The sequence below is a fragment of the Melanostigma gelatinosum genome, assembly GCF_949748355.1.
Source record: "Melanostigma gelatinosum genome assembly, chromosome: 7".
NCBI lineage: Eukaryota > Metazoa > Chordata > Actinopteri > Perciformes > Zoarcidae > Melanostigma > Melanostigma gelatinosum.
In genome coordinates, this window is record NC_136640.1 from 17,366,040 (window position 1) to 17,380,027 (window position 13,988).

The 13,988-nt window shown below is 41.7% G+C and overlaps 1 protein-coding gene across 1 annotated transcript in view; it reads left to right on the plus strand.

Annotated features, from left to right (window-relative positions):
- Positions 1 to 12,441, plus strand: part of robo1 (roundabout, axon guidance receptor, homolog 1) — a 130,639-nt gene extending 118,198 nt beyond the window's left edge. Inside the window, exons 21-29 of the mRNA XM_079272101.1 lie at positions 368 to 754; positions 1,502 to 1,624; positions 2,720 to 2,864; positions 3,153 to 3,389; positions 4,074 to 4,561; positions 4,665 to 4,826; positions 7,402 to 7,677; positions 7,757 to 7,950; positions 11,236 to 12,441. Of these exons, the coding sequence (XP_079128227.1) occupies positions 368 to 754; positions 1,502 to 1,624; positions 2,720 to 2,864; positions 3,153 to 3,389; positions 4,074 to 4,561; positions 4,665 to 4,826; positions 7,402 to 7,677; positions 7,757 to 7,950; positions 11,236 to 11,250 (2,027 nt within the window). The 3' untranslated portion in view covers positions 11,251 to 12,441. The remainder of the gene's footprint in view (positions 1 to 367; positions 755 to 1,501; positions 1,625 to 2,719; positions 2,865 to 3,152; positions 3,390 to 4,073; positions 4,562 to 4,664; positions 4,827 to 7,401; positions 7,678 to 7,756; positions 7,951 to 11,235) is intronic.
- Positions 12,442 to 13,988: the final 1,547 nt, after the last annotated feature.

A 13,988-nucleotide genomic window follows, 5' to 3' on the forward strand; every position in this document is an offset into this window, starting at 1 on the left:
TGTCCCTCTCAATGAGCAAAGATGCTCCCACCGTCAGATGGAAAATAACAGAGATGACACCCACATTGAGTCATGGATGAGACTGAGCGAGAAAGGTGTTATACCACCTGTGTCAGTCACCTAAAGTAGATCATCATTTGGCAAATATAACGGAGACTATAAACGGAAATATGAAAACATGTCTCTCTAGTGTCCCTCTTTCCAAAGCTTGAAATTGTTATGTAAATGTGTTTGCTTTCCTCAAATAAATGCTTTGATCTCGACAGTAGATGCCTTATTGTTTCAAACTTTCACCAAACTGGCATACTGCTCCTAAGCTAATCAGCTTTAGACGAGATTGACTAAATAACCTCCTCATGTTCTCCAGCCGACTGCATCGCCAATTATAACAACCAGATGGAAAACAAGCAGACCAACCTCATGGTGCCAGATTCAGGAGTCTATGGAGACGTCGACTTGTCCAACAAGATCAATGAGATGAAGACCTTTAACAGCCCAAACCTGAAAGATGGCCGCTTTGTGGGTCCAGGGGGCCAGCCGACACCGTACGCCACCACCCAGCTCATCCAGTCCTCCATCATGGGCAACAACGTTAACTCGGACAGAGGAACCGGAGGGAGTGGAGGAGGACTCCTGGGTGGAGGGGAGATGAATGAAAAACACTGCTGGAAGCCCCCCTCAGTTCAGCAGCAGAAACAAGAAATGGCCTCCCAGCTACAGTACAACATCATGGAGCAAAACAAGCTGAACAAGGGTGAGTGTGTGGACTACTCAGCAGCCATGGTTAAAGAGGTCATCTCCAAGCCATGAACTTCCTCCACTTGATTTTTCCCTCTGTCTTCTCCTCTCTCCCGGCTCATCCAGCTTCACTGTGGAAGCCTGTAGAAGAGTTCCATGCTCGTATTTTCCTCGGTTCTGTCTCTCGCTCCTTTTCAGTCAACATCACTCTCTTTCTGCCTCTCTGTATGGCATTCATGTAACCCTTCATCATCCGCCACGCAATCATGTTCAATCTTTGCCATTAAATGTGGGCCAGGCCTGGATTGCTGTCGTCATGTGGTATCCGGGTTTTCTTTTTGTGATGAAGGCAGGTGTGAGTGTTTATCTGTGGTGTCGGATTTCTAAAGGACAGACAAAGATATTTAACCGCTTTGAACGAAGCTATCATCACCTTATTATACCTGCAGAAGGGAACCACATCTGGTGTGATAGTTTTTGAGATGTGTTCTGCAGATGTTGCATGTGTTCACCTACTCACCTGAAAATGATAAAGCATGAACTGCATGCCTCTTCTTGTGTGTAACACTGTACACAGTGTAATGTATTTTCATGGTATACAGAATTTCCCTTTTCCATTGCGAAATGGTTTTGTTCTACCGATGAAATACCGTCCTTCATTTCCTTATTCTCAAAAGTGGATGCTTTGCTTGCAAGTTTCTGACTTGGCAAAATGTCTGGCTGGGGCCGTACTAACCATACACTCCATTCTTCCCACCTTCAGACCGCTACAGAGGAGGGGACAGCCCTAGCCCTATGCCAGCCACCATCCCCTACAACCAGGCCCATGACATTCACACTGGAGGCTCCTACAACAGCTCCGACCGAGGCAGCAGTAGCACCTCCGGTAAGAAAGTTATGGCATAAAGGAAAAACCAGAACAACTTTTTAGTGAAATAATGACTTTCAAATGACGTTTTTGAGGACATTTTATGACTTTATTATTAACATACTATACTATGACCCATTTGACCTAATTTAATTTAACTGCCAAATTTTCCCAGCTTATTGTTATTCTGAACCATATAATCACACACAACCCACGGCTCCATTTGAAAATCCCAGTATTGCTCAACAGCAATAAATCACTTTGAGATGCTAATAATGCATGCTTTTAAATGGTAATTTGATTAATTTCCATGTCAGCTTACATTGAAGAGAAATTGAAAGGGAGATGCCTTCAGAAAGTGGAAAATTGCAGAAGAGAAGTGGAAACTGATAACAATGACTTCAAACAAAGACATGAGCACAATGCCAGGCATTTGCTCATTGCTCCTTTTGTTTTCTGGGTGCAACGTCATCTAAGGGATGTTTAAAACAAATTTGATAAAAGGAGCCTTTTTTATTCTGTTTTGTTTCTCCTTTAATTGGCTCTACTTTAATTCCAGTATGGAGTAGCCTAATTTCATCAGGGCCTCAATGTCTGCGGACAAGGACAAATGATAACACATTGCAGACGGCACGCAACACTGCCACCTTAATGCCATGTATCCATTCTGATATTGCGTTTGAAGTTCAAGCCATTAAGGAGAAGCCTTTAGTGCTCGCTGCACCTCACAGCTCATTGGTTCACAATTCTAATAGTTTGGTATTAATTGGGCCCCTTCCTCCTACCTTTCCTCTTGGTACTTGCCAACACTGCTGCAGGGAAATGGCTGTGCTTTATAGTATGTCCCATCATTTATTAGCTGAGAGGTATGTGTGCACACTTGCATAAAAGTGGAGGGTTAGCATTAGCCTTTGCACTCTTGCATGTAAAATGATCTTTTCTTTGTCAGCCAGTCGTGTTAATGTATTTTAACTGCTGTCAATTCCTTGCTCATTACCCTGCGATTTCTTCAACATTAATAATTGATGTGCTTTTCAGAGATAGAGTGAATATAAGTATGTGTGTCTGCAGGTGTCTTGCGATTGACAGTATTTTTTTTTCATTTTTGAGCAGGGAGTCAGGGTCAGAAGAAGGGAGTGCGCACCCCCAAACTACCCAAACAGAGCACAATGAATTGGGCTGACCTTTTGCCCCCTCCCCCTGCAAACCCACCCCCAAGTCGGAGCACAGAGGAGTACTCCCTGTCGATGGAAGAAAGGTGGGACATGTCTGAACAGACACAAAGACACAGACAAGCTGACAGGCATGCACACACTCTATTTAAATAAGAGTTCATTCTTCTCGCCTTTTCTGCCGTTTCTCGCCTCCATTGGAAGCATTTGCCCCAAGGGTTTCCTATCCATTAGTGCTAGGCTCTTGTCAAACCTTGATAGAAGGGTGCCATGAATATTCAGTTTATGTTTTCCTGGCTTCAGTATATGAAAACATTCGTTATTTTTGTGTGAGTGATACGACGGTAACGATGCTCGTTTCCCTCGGTTGGCAGCTGTGAACCAGACATGCAGTGCCCCATGCCCCCCTCTCACATGTACCTGCAGCCTGATGAGCTGGAGGAGGAAGAGGAGATGGAGATGGAGAGGGGGCCCACCCCTCCCATCCGAGGGGCAGCCTCTTCCCCTGCAGCTGTATCTTACAGTCACCAGTCCACAGCCACTCTCACCCCCTCACCCCAGGAGGAGATGCAGCCAATGCTCCAGGACGCACTTGACAGCCATGAACGCAGGTACACCTGTGTGATGTCTACTAGCGAAACAAGTAGCAGCAGGAGAGTGGAGCGGTGTAAAGGTTTTCAGGGAATTTATCAATGATTTGAAGCCTCAAAGAGAATCACAATCTCCCAAGTATTTGAAATTCACAACTCTTTTTATGTTTTAGCCCATTAATTCCAAAGCCTATATTGAACCGAGCTCGTGGCCATTTTTCAAAAGCAGATCTTAGATTGATTTCTTACATTGGGAGCCATTTGTTTCAGCTCATTTCAGTACAGTATATAAATCGACTTGCAATGGTTTGATTGTTTGAAATAACAAAGACAGTCTAAATATTAATATTTGTCCAAGTAATATTTTTTTTTGTGGTAAACCAGCTGTGAGCAGGAATTCATCCTCATTAGTGCTCAAATAAATGAAGACACCATCAATTCAAGATTAAGCTGCCAAACTAAATAATAATTTACGTCATTGTTGGCATTTTTTTTTATTGCTTATTATCTGGTTCTGAAAGAGGACAATATAGCCACAAACTCGCAAACATTTGCTGAGGTGTACTTCAGAAAATCATCAGAATGAATTTAAATTACATGTAATTTGCAGTTTGGTCCCATGATGCTGGTATATTTTACTTTTTTTACAGAATATATCCAAAACATGACGGGTTTCTGATACTGCGTGTTTCTTACCCGTTGCAGGCGCCACACTGTGAGCCCCCCAGCCCCTCCAAGGCCCCTCTCCCCTTCACACACTTATGGGTACATCACCAGCCCATTGGCCTTGGACACTGATGGTATGGAGGAGGAGGATGATATATTGGAGGAAGAGGAAGAGGAGGGCGACGAGACAGATGCAGAGGTGGCCAAAATGCACTACCACCACACACACCCCCACCATCCCCAGATGCACCCTCGAAGGTTGCTGCTACGAGGGCTTGAACAGACGCCCGCGTCCAGCATGGGCGACCTGGAGAGCTCGGTGACCGGCTCCATGATCAACGGATGGGGATCCGCTTCTGAAGAGGATAATGTCTCTTCAGGGAGGTCCAGTGCCGTCAGCTCATCAGACGGATCATTCTTCACTGATGCTGACTTCGCTCAAGCGGTTGCTGCAGCTGCAGAGTATTCAGGCGTCAGGGTGGCCAAATATCCCAACACACTGGGTCCCGAAGTTGGAGGAGCTTCTGGTAGGTTTTATTATATAGTCGCCACATCCACAAGAAACGTTACTGCGAAAAAATACAAGGAACGGTAAAGCAAACTAAACTATCCATTTGTTGCTTTTCTCAGCACGAAAATACCAAATAAACCCGCCAAGCCACCGTCCTGGTAGCCCAGTGTCCACAGACAGTAACATGAGTATGGCAGCTGTGCACAGGCGGCCTCCTAAGAAGCAGAAACAGCATCCTGCAGTTCATCCAGGAAACCAGCGACGTGAACCCTATAATGAAGGTACACATGATTAACAAAAACACAATAATTAGGATTTCAAACTGTTTTCAAAAAGGAAGATATCCAGTAAACTCATGTGGGATATGTATTGCATGTTATGGTAGATTTCTACCCGGATAATTAATGTCAAGTGAGCTACTCTGCTGCTACAAATATAACTTGTGTATTTCTATGTAAACTTCCTGTTCAGGCCTGAAGTTTAATTTATAGAAAATGGTCTCAATTTATGTTCTGGCCTATAATATTGACTGTGATTTGAAATATTGCAACTATCATCTACTAACTAACTCTTACGTTGGTAATGGGTATGAACAGGGTTGTCTGTAAAGGTACTAATGACTTAATACAGCCAACAGACTAATAGAGAGATAGACACAAAATAGTTAAGCTGTATCCCACAAGCACACAGATGGCCAGTTTGTGTCAATGACTCTGCCTCCATTCCCTCTACAGATATGGGAGGGAAAATGCAGTTTAGTGTGATGTAGTGTCCGTAAATGACTGAGTTTTTATCATCTTCTCTCATGTGTTTATGCACACGCATACATGGCATTGCTCCTAATCTGTGCAGTGCTGAACAGATCGGGCGAGTAGCGGGCTGGAGGCCAGGGCCATGGCGGGGAGGAGTGGGGGGGGGGGTGTGTCTCAGGGGAGCTCTGCCCAGCTTGGCTGTGCTGACACTGGGATGTCTCTCCACTCTAGCCACTAATGAAATTGATCCAGGTGCTGTGGCTCAGACTGAAGTGCCACCTTTTACTCGGTCGGAGTCGAACATAAACTAAACGGGGGCTAAATACCGGAGCAGCTGTACACAGAAGGAAGAGCTTTAACCTTGTTAAGTAAAAGAGCAATTTACTTTTTACAGCATCATTCTTTACGACACAGCCTACCAGTGGGGGAGAAAACACTTTTTCTGCCCGTTTCCTCTCGGCTTTGATGTGTGGAAATATCTTCTCTTTTTTTTTTATCACCACACAATCACTCCGCTGTGTACAGTATGTGCTGTCCCAGAGATGGCTCTCCTCTTAGTGTCAGGTGTCCTTGAGTGTTGGAAGCGCTTGACAGGGAGATTTAATGTCCAACTCACTGGGAGCCAGACCGGCTATATCACTGCACAAAATCCAACCCCCCCACCCTAAACCTCCGCCTCCTGCCATCGTCCTTATATCCTGGCTTCTTCCCCATTCGCTGCCCCTCCCTTTTGAAATGATCTCTCCATCCCGTTCTACTCGCTCCTCTTCTCCCAAGCTCCCCTCTCCTCCGTCTTTGTTTGAGCAGTGAGGGGGCGGACTGACAGCTCTGTCTGTCTACCAGTTCTCCTGCTGATTACATTTCATCTGAATGGATTGTTTTTCATTTGGAGGTTATATACCCCCCCTCCCCCTCCCATTCTGTAGTCTGGAAGGCTGGTGCTGAGGTGAAGGAAGGGGGTTTCATTTAGTTAAGGACAGTAAAGAAATAAAACCCTGACATTGTTTGTAATGCGCGCACACACACTACGTGCGTTTCTATAATTTGTTTGTTTTCGTCTCTTTACCTTTCCATGTACTCTAGACTGAGACTACTATCCAGACAGCCTAAGAGAAGGCTCTTACCTACTCATTTCACTCTCGTTTGCACAGTGGATGCTCCAAAGTTATATTCCCCCATGTGATTCATATTGTATTTGACTCTAGTGCCTTTGTCTACCTCCTCTCTGTACTTAACCCTTTCCTGTCTCTCTTGATCGGTCTCAGCCTTGTCTGCTTAATTAACCACCAGGCCCTCCAATACACCCTCCTTGGCAAGCCCAGAGACACTTTTCAGACCTGAGCACTGTCCTCGCAGATATTCACTCATAAATCTAACAGGCGCTCTGCTCTTCCCTAGTAGTGAGGCATATCTCACAGCCTGTGGCATTGATCGGACTTAGGCAGACTCAGGAGGCAAGAGAGATATTAAAAAACTGCAGACGCCTCTCTGCTGTATGATATTGACTTCCCCCTTTTGTATTCAGGAAGGAGTGTATTGAAGCTGCCTGATTGTACCAACAAGACATCATCTGCCCCACAAAGTCCAGTGTTCCACAATCTTAAAAAGTCTAAGGTTGCTTTCCAAATGAAAGCAAGGTGTAAGAGTTGCCACGTGATACGTTTATTAGCCTTCTAATCCTGTGTGGATTATGAGCGTGGTTGCTGACAAAACCATCCTTCAGGTCAGAAGCTGATGAAAAGCCATTGATCGCAGGCAGACTAGGCTTTTTTTCTCTGCATTTTGTTTAGCTGGCAGTGTGGCCCACCTCGTATGAATATGGCTCAAGGACAAGGAGCATTGATTCATTGACAGGGGAGTTTCGAGCAGGTCAGAGAGCCAGCTGCTGACCGTCACGCTCGCCTCTTCCTCTCACTCAAATCTCATAAATATCTATCCAGATTCTGCCTCTCGAGTGCACACACTGCAGCTGTGTTTGTGTATCACCTTGCAGGTCTGAGACATCTGAGTGAAAGATGATACACACTAAAGTTTCAAAACTTAAAAAAAAAAGAAAAGTTGATGTCTGTGGTTAATGTTCTTTCTTCCTGTGTTTGTCCTTCAGGTCTCCCACCTCCGCCAATCCCACCTCCGGCAGTGGTCAAGTCGCCCACACACCCCTCCAAGGCAGTCCTGGAGGGCCGGGGAGTGATTTCCCCCAAAGCAGGGGAGGTTCGAGACAAGAGAGGAGGAACGGGGGGTTATCGGCCGAGAGAGGGCTCGGACCCCAGAAACAGCTCATCTGAACGCAAAGACGCTCAAGAGAGACAAAAGACTGCTCATGGAGGGAAAGGGAATAAACATGAGGGTAGCACCACCAGCAGGGCACGGCAACACCCAGGTACAACAAGAACAATGTGAGGGTTTCCCTCGATGCAATGTGTTCGAGAATTCCTCCTACAACTTTTCTGTGTCCCTAGGTTCCGAGGACATTCTGCCCTATAGCCGACCCCAGTTCCCCACAGTCAACAGCCCCCGGGACCCAAGCTCTTCCAGCTCCATGTCCTCGAGGGGCTCAGGGGGTCGGCGAAGAGGAGAAGGAGGCCGCAGGAACCCTGCAGACATGGGCCTTAACACCGCGGGGGCCTTCCAACCAGGAGATGAAGAGCTTGAGGTAAACATTACAAAGTAGTGTAGGTGATGAAAATGTAATGTCGTAAAAAGTTAGGGCATAGGTTGTCATCATAAATTCATAATATAGAATCTCATATTATAGTAGGTCATCACAGAATAGTATCTCGTAAAAAATATTCATAGAAAAATCATAAAAACATCGTGGTATTGTAAGTTGCCAGGATATCACGAAATAAGTTATAATTAGTGCTGGGCAACGATTAAAATATTTTATCGCATTGTTATGGCAAAGTTCAATAATGAATTATAAAGTAGTGTATTGCGCACTTTAATTTTAAAAGTACTGCTATATGAACAAAAGGGCAATACCATTTGGATCACGAGATGCAGGTAGCATGTTTTATACTTAATGTGAATATAATTCATACTTTGTTGGCATCTTATTCTGAAAACCGGATGTTGTCTCACGTTAATGTTTCCGCTAACTTTCAAAGTCCTTCGCTCACTCCCGATCTGTGCCGTTTAAATGTGTTTACCATGAATTTCAGCATAGGTGCACGAACATGTAGGCAAGGCAAGGCAAGTTTATTTGTATAGCACATTTCAACAACAAGGTAATTCAAAGTGCTTTACATAAAACCATTAAAAGCATCAAAACATAAGGCAAAAGAAAAGGAGATTTAAACACAATTAAGAACATTCATTAAAACATTAAAAAACAAAATGCAGTAGTAAAATGCAGGAAATTGATTAATATATTAATTGAATGTGGTTCAATTAAAGGCAGCAGCAAACAGAAAGGTCTTCAATCTTGATTTAAATGAGCTGAGGGTCTCAGCAGACCTGCAGCTTTCTGGGACTTTGTTCCAGATATGTGGAGCAGAAAAACTGAACGCTGCTTCTCCATGTTTAGTTCTGACTCTGGGAACAGAAAGTAGACCGGTCCCAGACGACCTGAGGGGTCGGGATGGTTCATAAGGTAGCAGCAGATCAGAGATGTATTTTGGCCCTAAACCATCCAATGCTTTGTAAACCAACAGCAGGATTTTAAAGTAAATTCTTTGTTGGACAGGAAGCCAGTGCAAAGACCTCAGAACTGGGGTGATATGATCCACCCTCCTGGTCTTAGTGAGGACTCGAGCTGCAGCGTTCTGAATCAGCTGCAGCTTTCTGACGGACTTTTTACAGAGACCTGTAAACACACCGTTACAGTAGTCCAGTCTGCTGAAGATAAATGCGTGGACAAGTTTTTCCAAATCCTGTTGAGACATAAGTCCTCTAATCCTTGATATATTCTTCAGGTGATAATAGGCTGATTTTGTAATTGTCTTGATATGGCTGTTCAGGTTGAGATCTGAATCCATAACTACACCTAGATTTCTGGCTTGGTTTGTGGGTTTTAACATCAGTGACTGAAGCTGAGCAGTGATTTTCAATTGTTCGTCCTTGGTACCGAAAACAATTACTTCTGTTTTATTTGTTTAATTGAAGAAAATTCTGGCACATCCAGTTGTTGATTTGTTCAATGCAGTTACCCAGCCCTTGTATGGGATTATAGTCCCCTGGTGACATAGTTATGTAGATTTGTGTGTCGTCTGCATAATTATGATAACACACTTTGTTGTTTTCCATAATCTGAGCTAGTGGAAGCATGTGGATGTTGAACAGAAGAGGCCCCAGTATTGAACCTTGGGGAACACCACATGTCATTTTAGTCAGCTCTGATGTGTAATCAGCCACAGACACAAAGTATTCTCGGCCCTTCAAGTAGGATTCAAACCAGTTAAGTGCTGTGCCAGAGAGTCCCACCCAGATGTTTAGTCTTTCTAGGAGTATGGCATGGTCGACCGTGTCGAATGCAGCACTGAGATCCAGTAACACTAAGACTGAACTTCTGCCATTGTCTATGTTTAAGTGGATGTCGTTGAAAACCTTAACAAGAGCAGTTGCAGTGCTGTGGTGCTGTCGAAAGCCTGACTGGAAAACATCAAAGCAGTTATTTACGGCCAAGAAGCTGGTCAGCTGTTGGAAAACCGCTTTTTCAATTATTTTAGGTTTGATATTGGCCTTTAATTTTTCATTGTTGTGGAGTCTAAACTAACCTTCTTTAGGAGCGGTTTAATAACTGCAGTTTTTATGGCTTGTGGGAAGACACCTGAGAGAAGGGATGTGTTTACAATTTGTAAAAGATCAGTGGTCATGCAGTTTGAAATATTTTTGAAAAAGTGTGTTGGTAGAATATCGAAGCAGCAGGAGGATGACTTCAGATGTTGTATAATGTCTTCTAGGCTTCTACGGTCCATTGAATGGATGTTATTCAGAGATCGGGACAACACATATCCTGTGGTTGATGTGGAGGCACTGACTGCTTGTCTAATTTTCTGAATTTTGTCAGTAAAAAAGGAGGCAAATTGATTGCATGCCCAGGTGGATTGGAGTTCAGCAGCTACCGACACTGGAGGGTTTGTTAGCCTGTCGACAGTAGCAAATAAGGCGCGTGTGTCGTTCTTGTTTTTGGTTATGATGTCAGAGAAGAATGAAAGTGTCTGCTGACTTTACCGCAGCCTCCAGGGAGAGCAGCGGAAGTCGCCTTTTCTCTACGGCAACCCTGAAGGGACATCATATCTCAAATACAAAACGGCAAACATGAGACAGTCTGACGACAGGATGTTTGCTGGCTTTTATCCCACTGTTCTTGTCATCCTCTTGTTATGTATTGTCTCGTTTTTCAGTATAAAAAAAAAACATGCGTTAACGCGCCCAGCACTAGTTATAATTTCTCATGAAAATGTAAAAAAACTGAGTATTGGTTTTCATCAAAGTCATATTATAGCATGTCATAAAAACTTATTAAAATGTCATTGAAAATTTATATAAAAAGGCAAAGTATTGTATGTTAAGATGTTAAGTCATAGTATAGTTGTCATTAATATGTAAAAGAAAAAGTAATTGCATCAGTCACAGTACAATATGTAATAGAATAGTATATCATAAACACTGTTTGAGTACACAGGCTATCACTCAACAGATCACACCAATAACGATATTTCAGAGTTTAAAAAATACAATAGAAATTACACATTAACGATTATGACCAAGATACATACAGTACAAACGTCTGTTTTCTGTTGTCCAACTATGTAATCGAATACGTGATGTTTCTAAATTACCTCAAACCCAGTTACACATTTCTATACTACAATTTCTTGTTACTTACTGGCTTGTATGTACAGAGGTAGAGATATATTTGCAGTACGCTGACGTCAATATATCGCTCAAGCTATGAAAGATGGATGTTAACAAAATATTTGCTTTTTTCACCTAGATGGCAGAAAGCTGAAGAACAGATGAGGAAAAGAGGAACTGACCTGACTTTTCCAAGAGTGGATTACCATTGTTTCTCTTACAATTTTAAATATCTCAGTATTTCACCATCATGTTGGCTGCCATTATGCTGTACATCAGTAGTGTTTCTTTACATCTGGAAAACAGACCAATGGTTTTTTTTCTACCTTATCATTTTCTATGTCCATTAAAAAAAAGGAAAGCGTGTCTGAAGATAAGAGTGCATTCAAAACAAAATACGCAGTAGTATATTTACGTTTAATTCCAATGCAATATGGAGTGAAGTCTTACTCCAGACATTGACATGACTCTGCTTGCCTCGACAAGAGCTTTGGAGAGCCCATACAGTCAGTTCTTACTGTAATACAACAGCTGCAAGCAGAGAGATGTGGACTGTGTGTAAATATACGTGTATACATGATGTCTTCTTGTTTTACCCTCTGTGGTACCTCAAATTTGTCTTCCTTTTTTATTTTGTGAATTCTAATTTTATTATGCCAGTAAATATAATTATTATTTTATCATTTCCATCCATGTTGTAAATTGCTATATTATTTAGCTGCCCCAAGAAAGTGCCACTTTGGGATTTTTTTTTTCTTTTCTTTTGTATTTTGTAATGCACTGTTATGTTTCGTGTTGATGTCAATGTTTGTTTTACTTTGGTTTTAAAAGCACAATCACTAAACTTTATTTTAAACCATTCTATCTATTAACCTTTTTGTCTTACTGGAGGAAAACAGGTGTGACAAAAAAGTCTAGTTAATCCTGATGATGATGTAGGTTAAGGTTGCTGTTTACGAAGGCTGGGCTTGAAAGGAGACTCCTTGCGTCGTGATTGCCTCCCTCTCCAGTTCTGATGCTAGCTCAAGTGTTGAAAGACAGTTAATGTGAGTCATAGCTGCAATGTATATATCTTTTCGCATTGACCATAAACTCAGCTATTGCACATTAATCGAAATGGTTATGTTGTCTACTAATGCACTTAAACAAATGTCAAATACAGGAAATAAGAGTCACTTTGGGAATCTGGAGAGGTTGTAATTGGACAAGAAGAGTCTCTTTTCTTGATGTGGTAAGGGACCCCTGTTTTTAGAGGAAGGGTGCTATTGTTTATTCATTGGACATCTGCAAGCATTTGTTTCGTAAAGCAAAAAAGTAAAAAGAGATGAATAAAAAATTCAAACTATACATGTTCCTGTGGTGTTGTGTCAACCTTCTGAGAGGATAAGGGACTGTCTCTTTTTCTTAACAAAAACCTGTCAAAAAAAAAACAAAGCAGTTATATAAATGCATAGGTTGTCGTGCATTGGCGAGGCTCTATAGCAGTGTTAGAGCAACTGTTATGTTCAACAATTACAGATATATGGCTTTTTAGTGTGTTTATCATTAATTCATCACATGCACCTGACCACAACAGGGATATCTGTCACCCCCGATGCTTGTTCTTAATGATTCAAGGATAATATCAAAACAGTCTTACCAAAAAAAATGAAATACCAAGTTATGTTTGGGGGAACACCACTTAAATTAAGAATTCCAATATTTTATTTCAATGGAGTTGGAAAAGTCTATCAATATTTGTGAACACAGTTTCTCTCTTAAAGAGAGACTTGTTCATGTTTACTGATATTTGGACTTTTTAGTATGGGGAAACAGTCATAGTAAAGTATGTCAAACAAAAGTTATATTCTAGTATATCAAAAAATAGCATCAACTATTCATAGTATGGTATTTTAAAAGCTATAGTGTAGAATGTAAAAAACAAAAGAAATCCTGTAATATGTAAATAAAGTCATAGCAAAGTATGCCAAAGAAAGTTATAGTATACTATTTCAAAAAATGTCGTGAAAAGGTCATAGTATAGTATGTCAAAAATCATGACTAGGTCAAAGTATTTTTATATGGAAAAATCCATATTATAGTATGCTGAAAAAAGTCATAATATATTGTTAGCAACATATTTCTTAGCTGAAAGCTAAGATTGACTAACATTATTTATCAAATGCATACACTTTCTAAACCATGCCATGAATGCACTGGGAAACCCTGTACATAAATACATTCGTAGATACATCCTCAATCACCTGTTTGCAGAGCAATACTTGTGTCTGCTCTGCCAGGCATTAGCGCTGTCAACAAAAAGAACAAAGAAGTAGCAATTTTACAAGTTGTGTTGGATCAGCAGGCACAACAACAATGCTAGAGCAGCTGTCATTATGTGCAACCATTCCAAGGCGATAGCTATTCATAGGGCCTGTATCACTAAATGATCCAATGTATCTGTACCAGTGGTATCCACTCCTATTTCACCTTTCAAACAATCAATGATCTAGTTTATGTCACGAATATCAAAATACTTACAATTAATACATGGGAAAAAGTATTTATGCATGCACATATGGCTCTGCGACAACATGGGGTTGACCATGTTCATGGTGATGAAAGAACACATTGCCAAGAGCAACCGTGTGGCAAATCTGTATTAGGCTTTGGCTACACATGCAATGAAAAGGATATTTTCATGCGATTGGTTTACAATATACAAATATAACTAACAAACTAAAAAAAAAAAAGTAATCTCAAACAATTCATTTTATGGTTATGGTACACAACACTAACATTTGTGGAGCTATGAAAAACGATTTATACAAGTTTACAAATACATTTGTTATAGCTTTAACTGAAAAGCATCACAATGAAGCTCAATGTCATTGCATCTACTGCATTCTAATT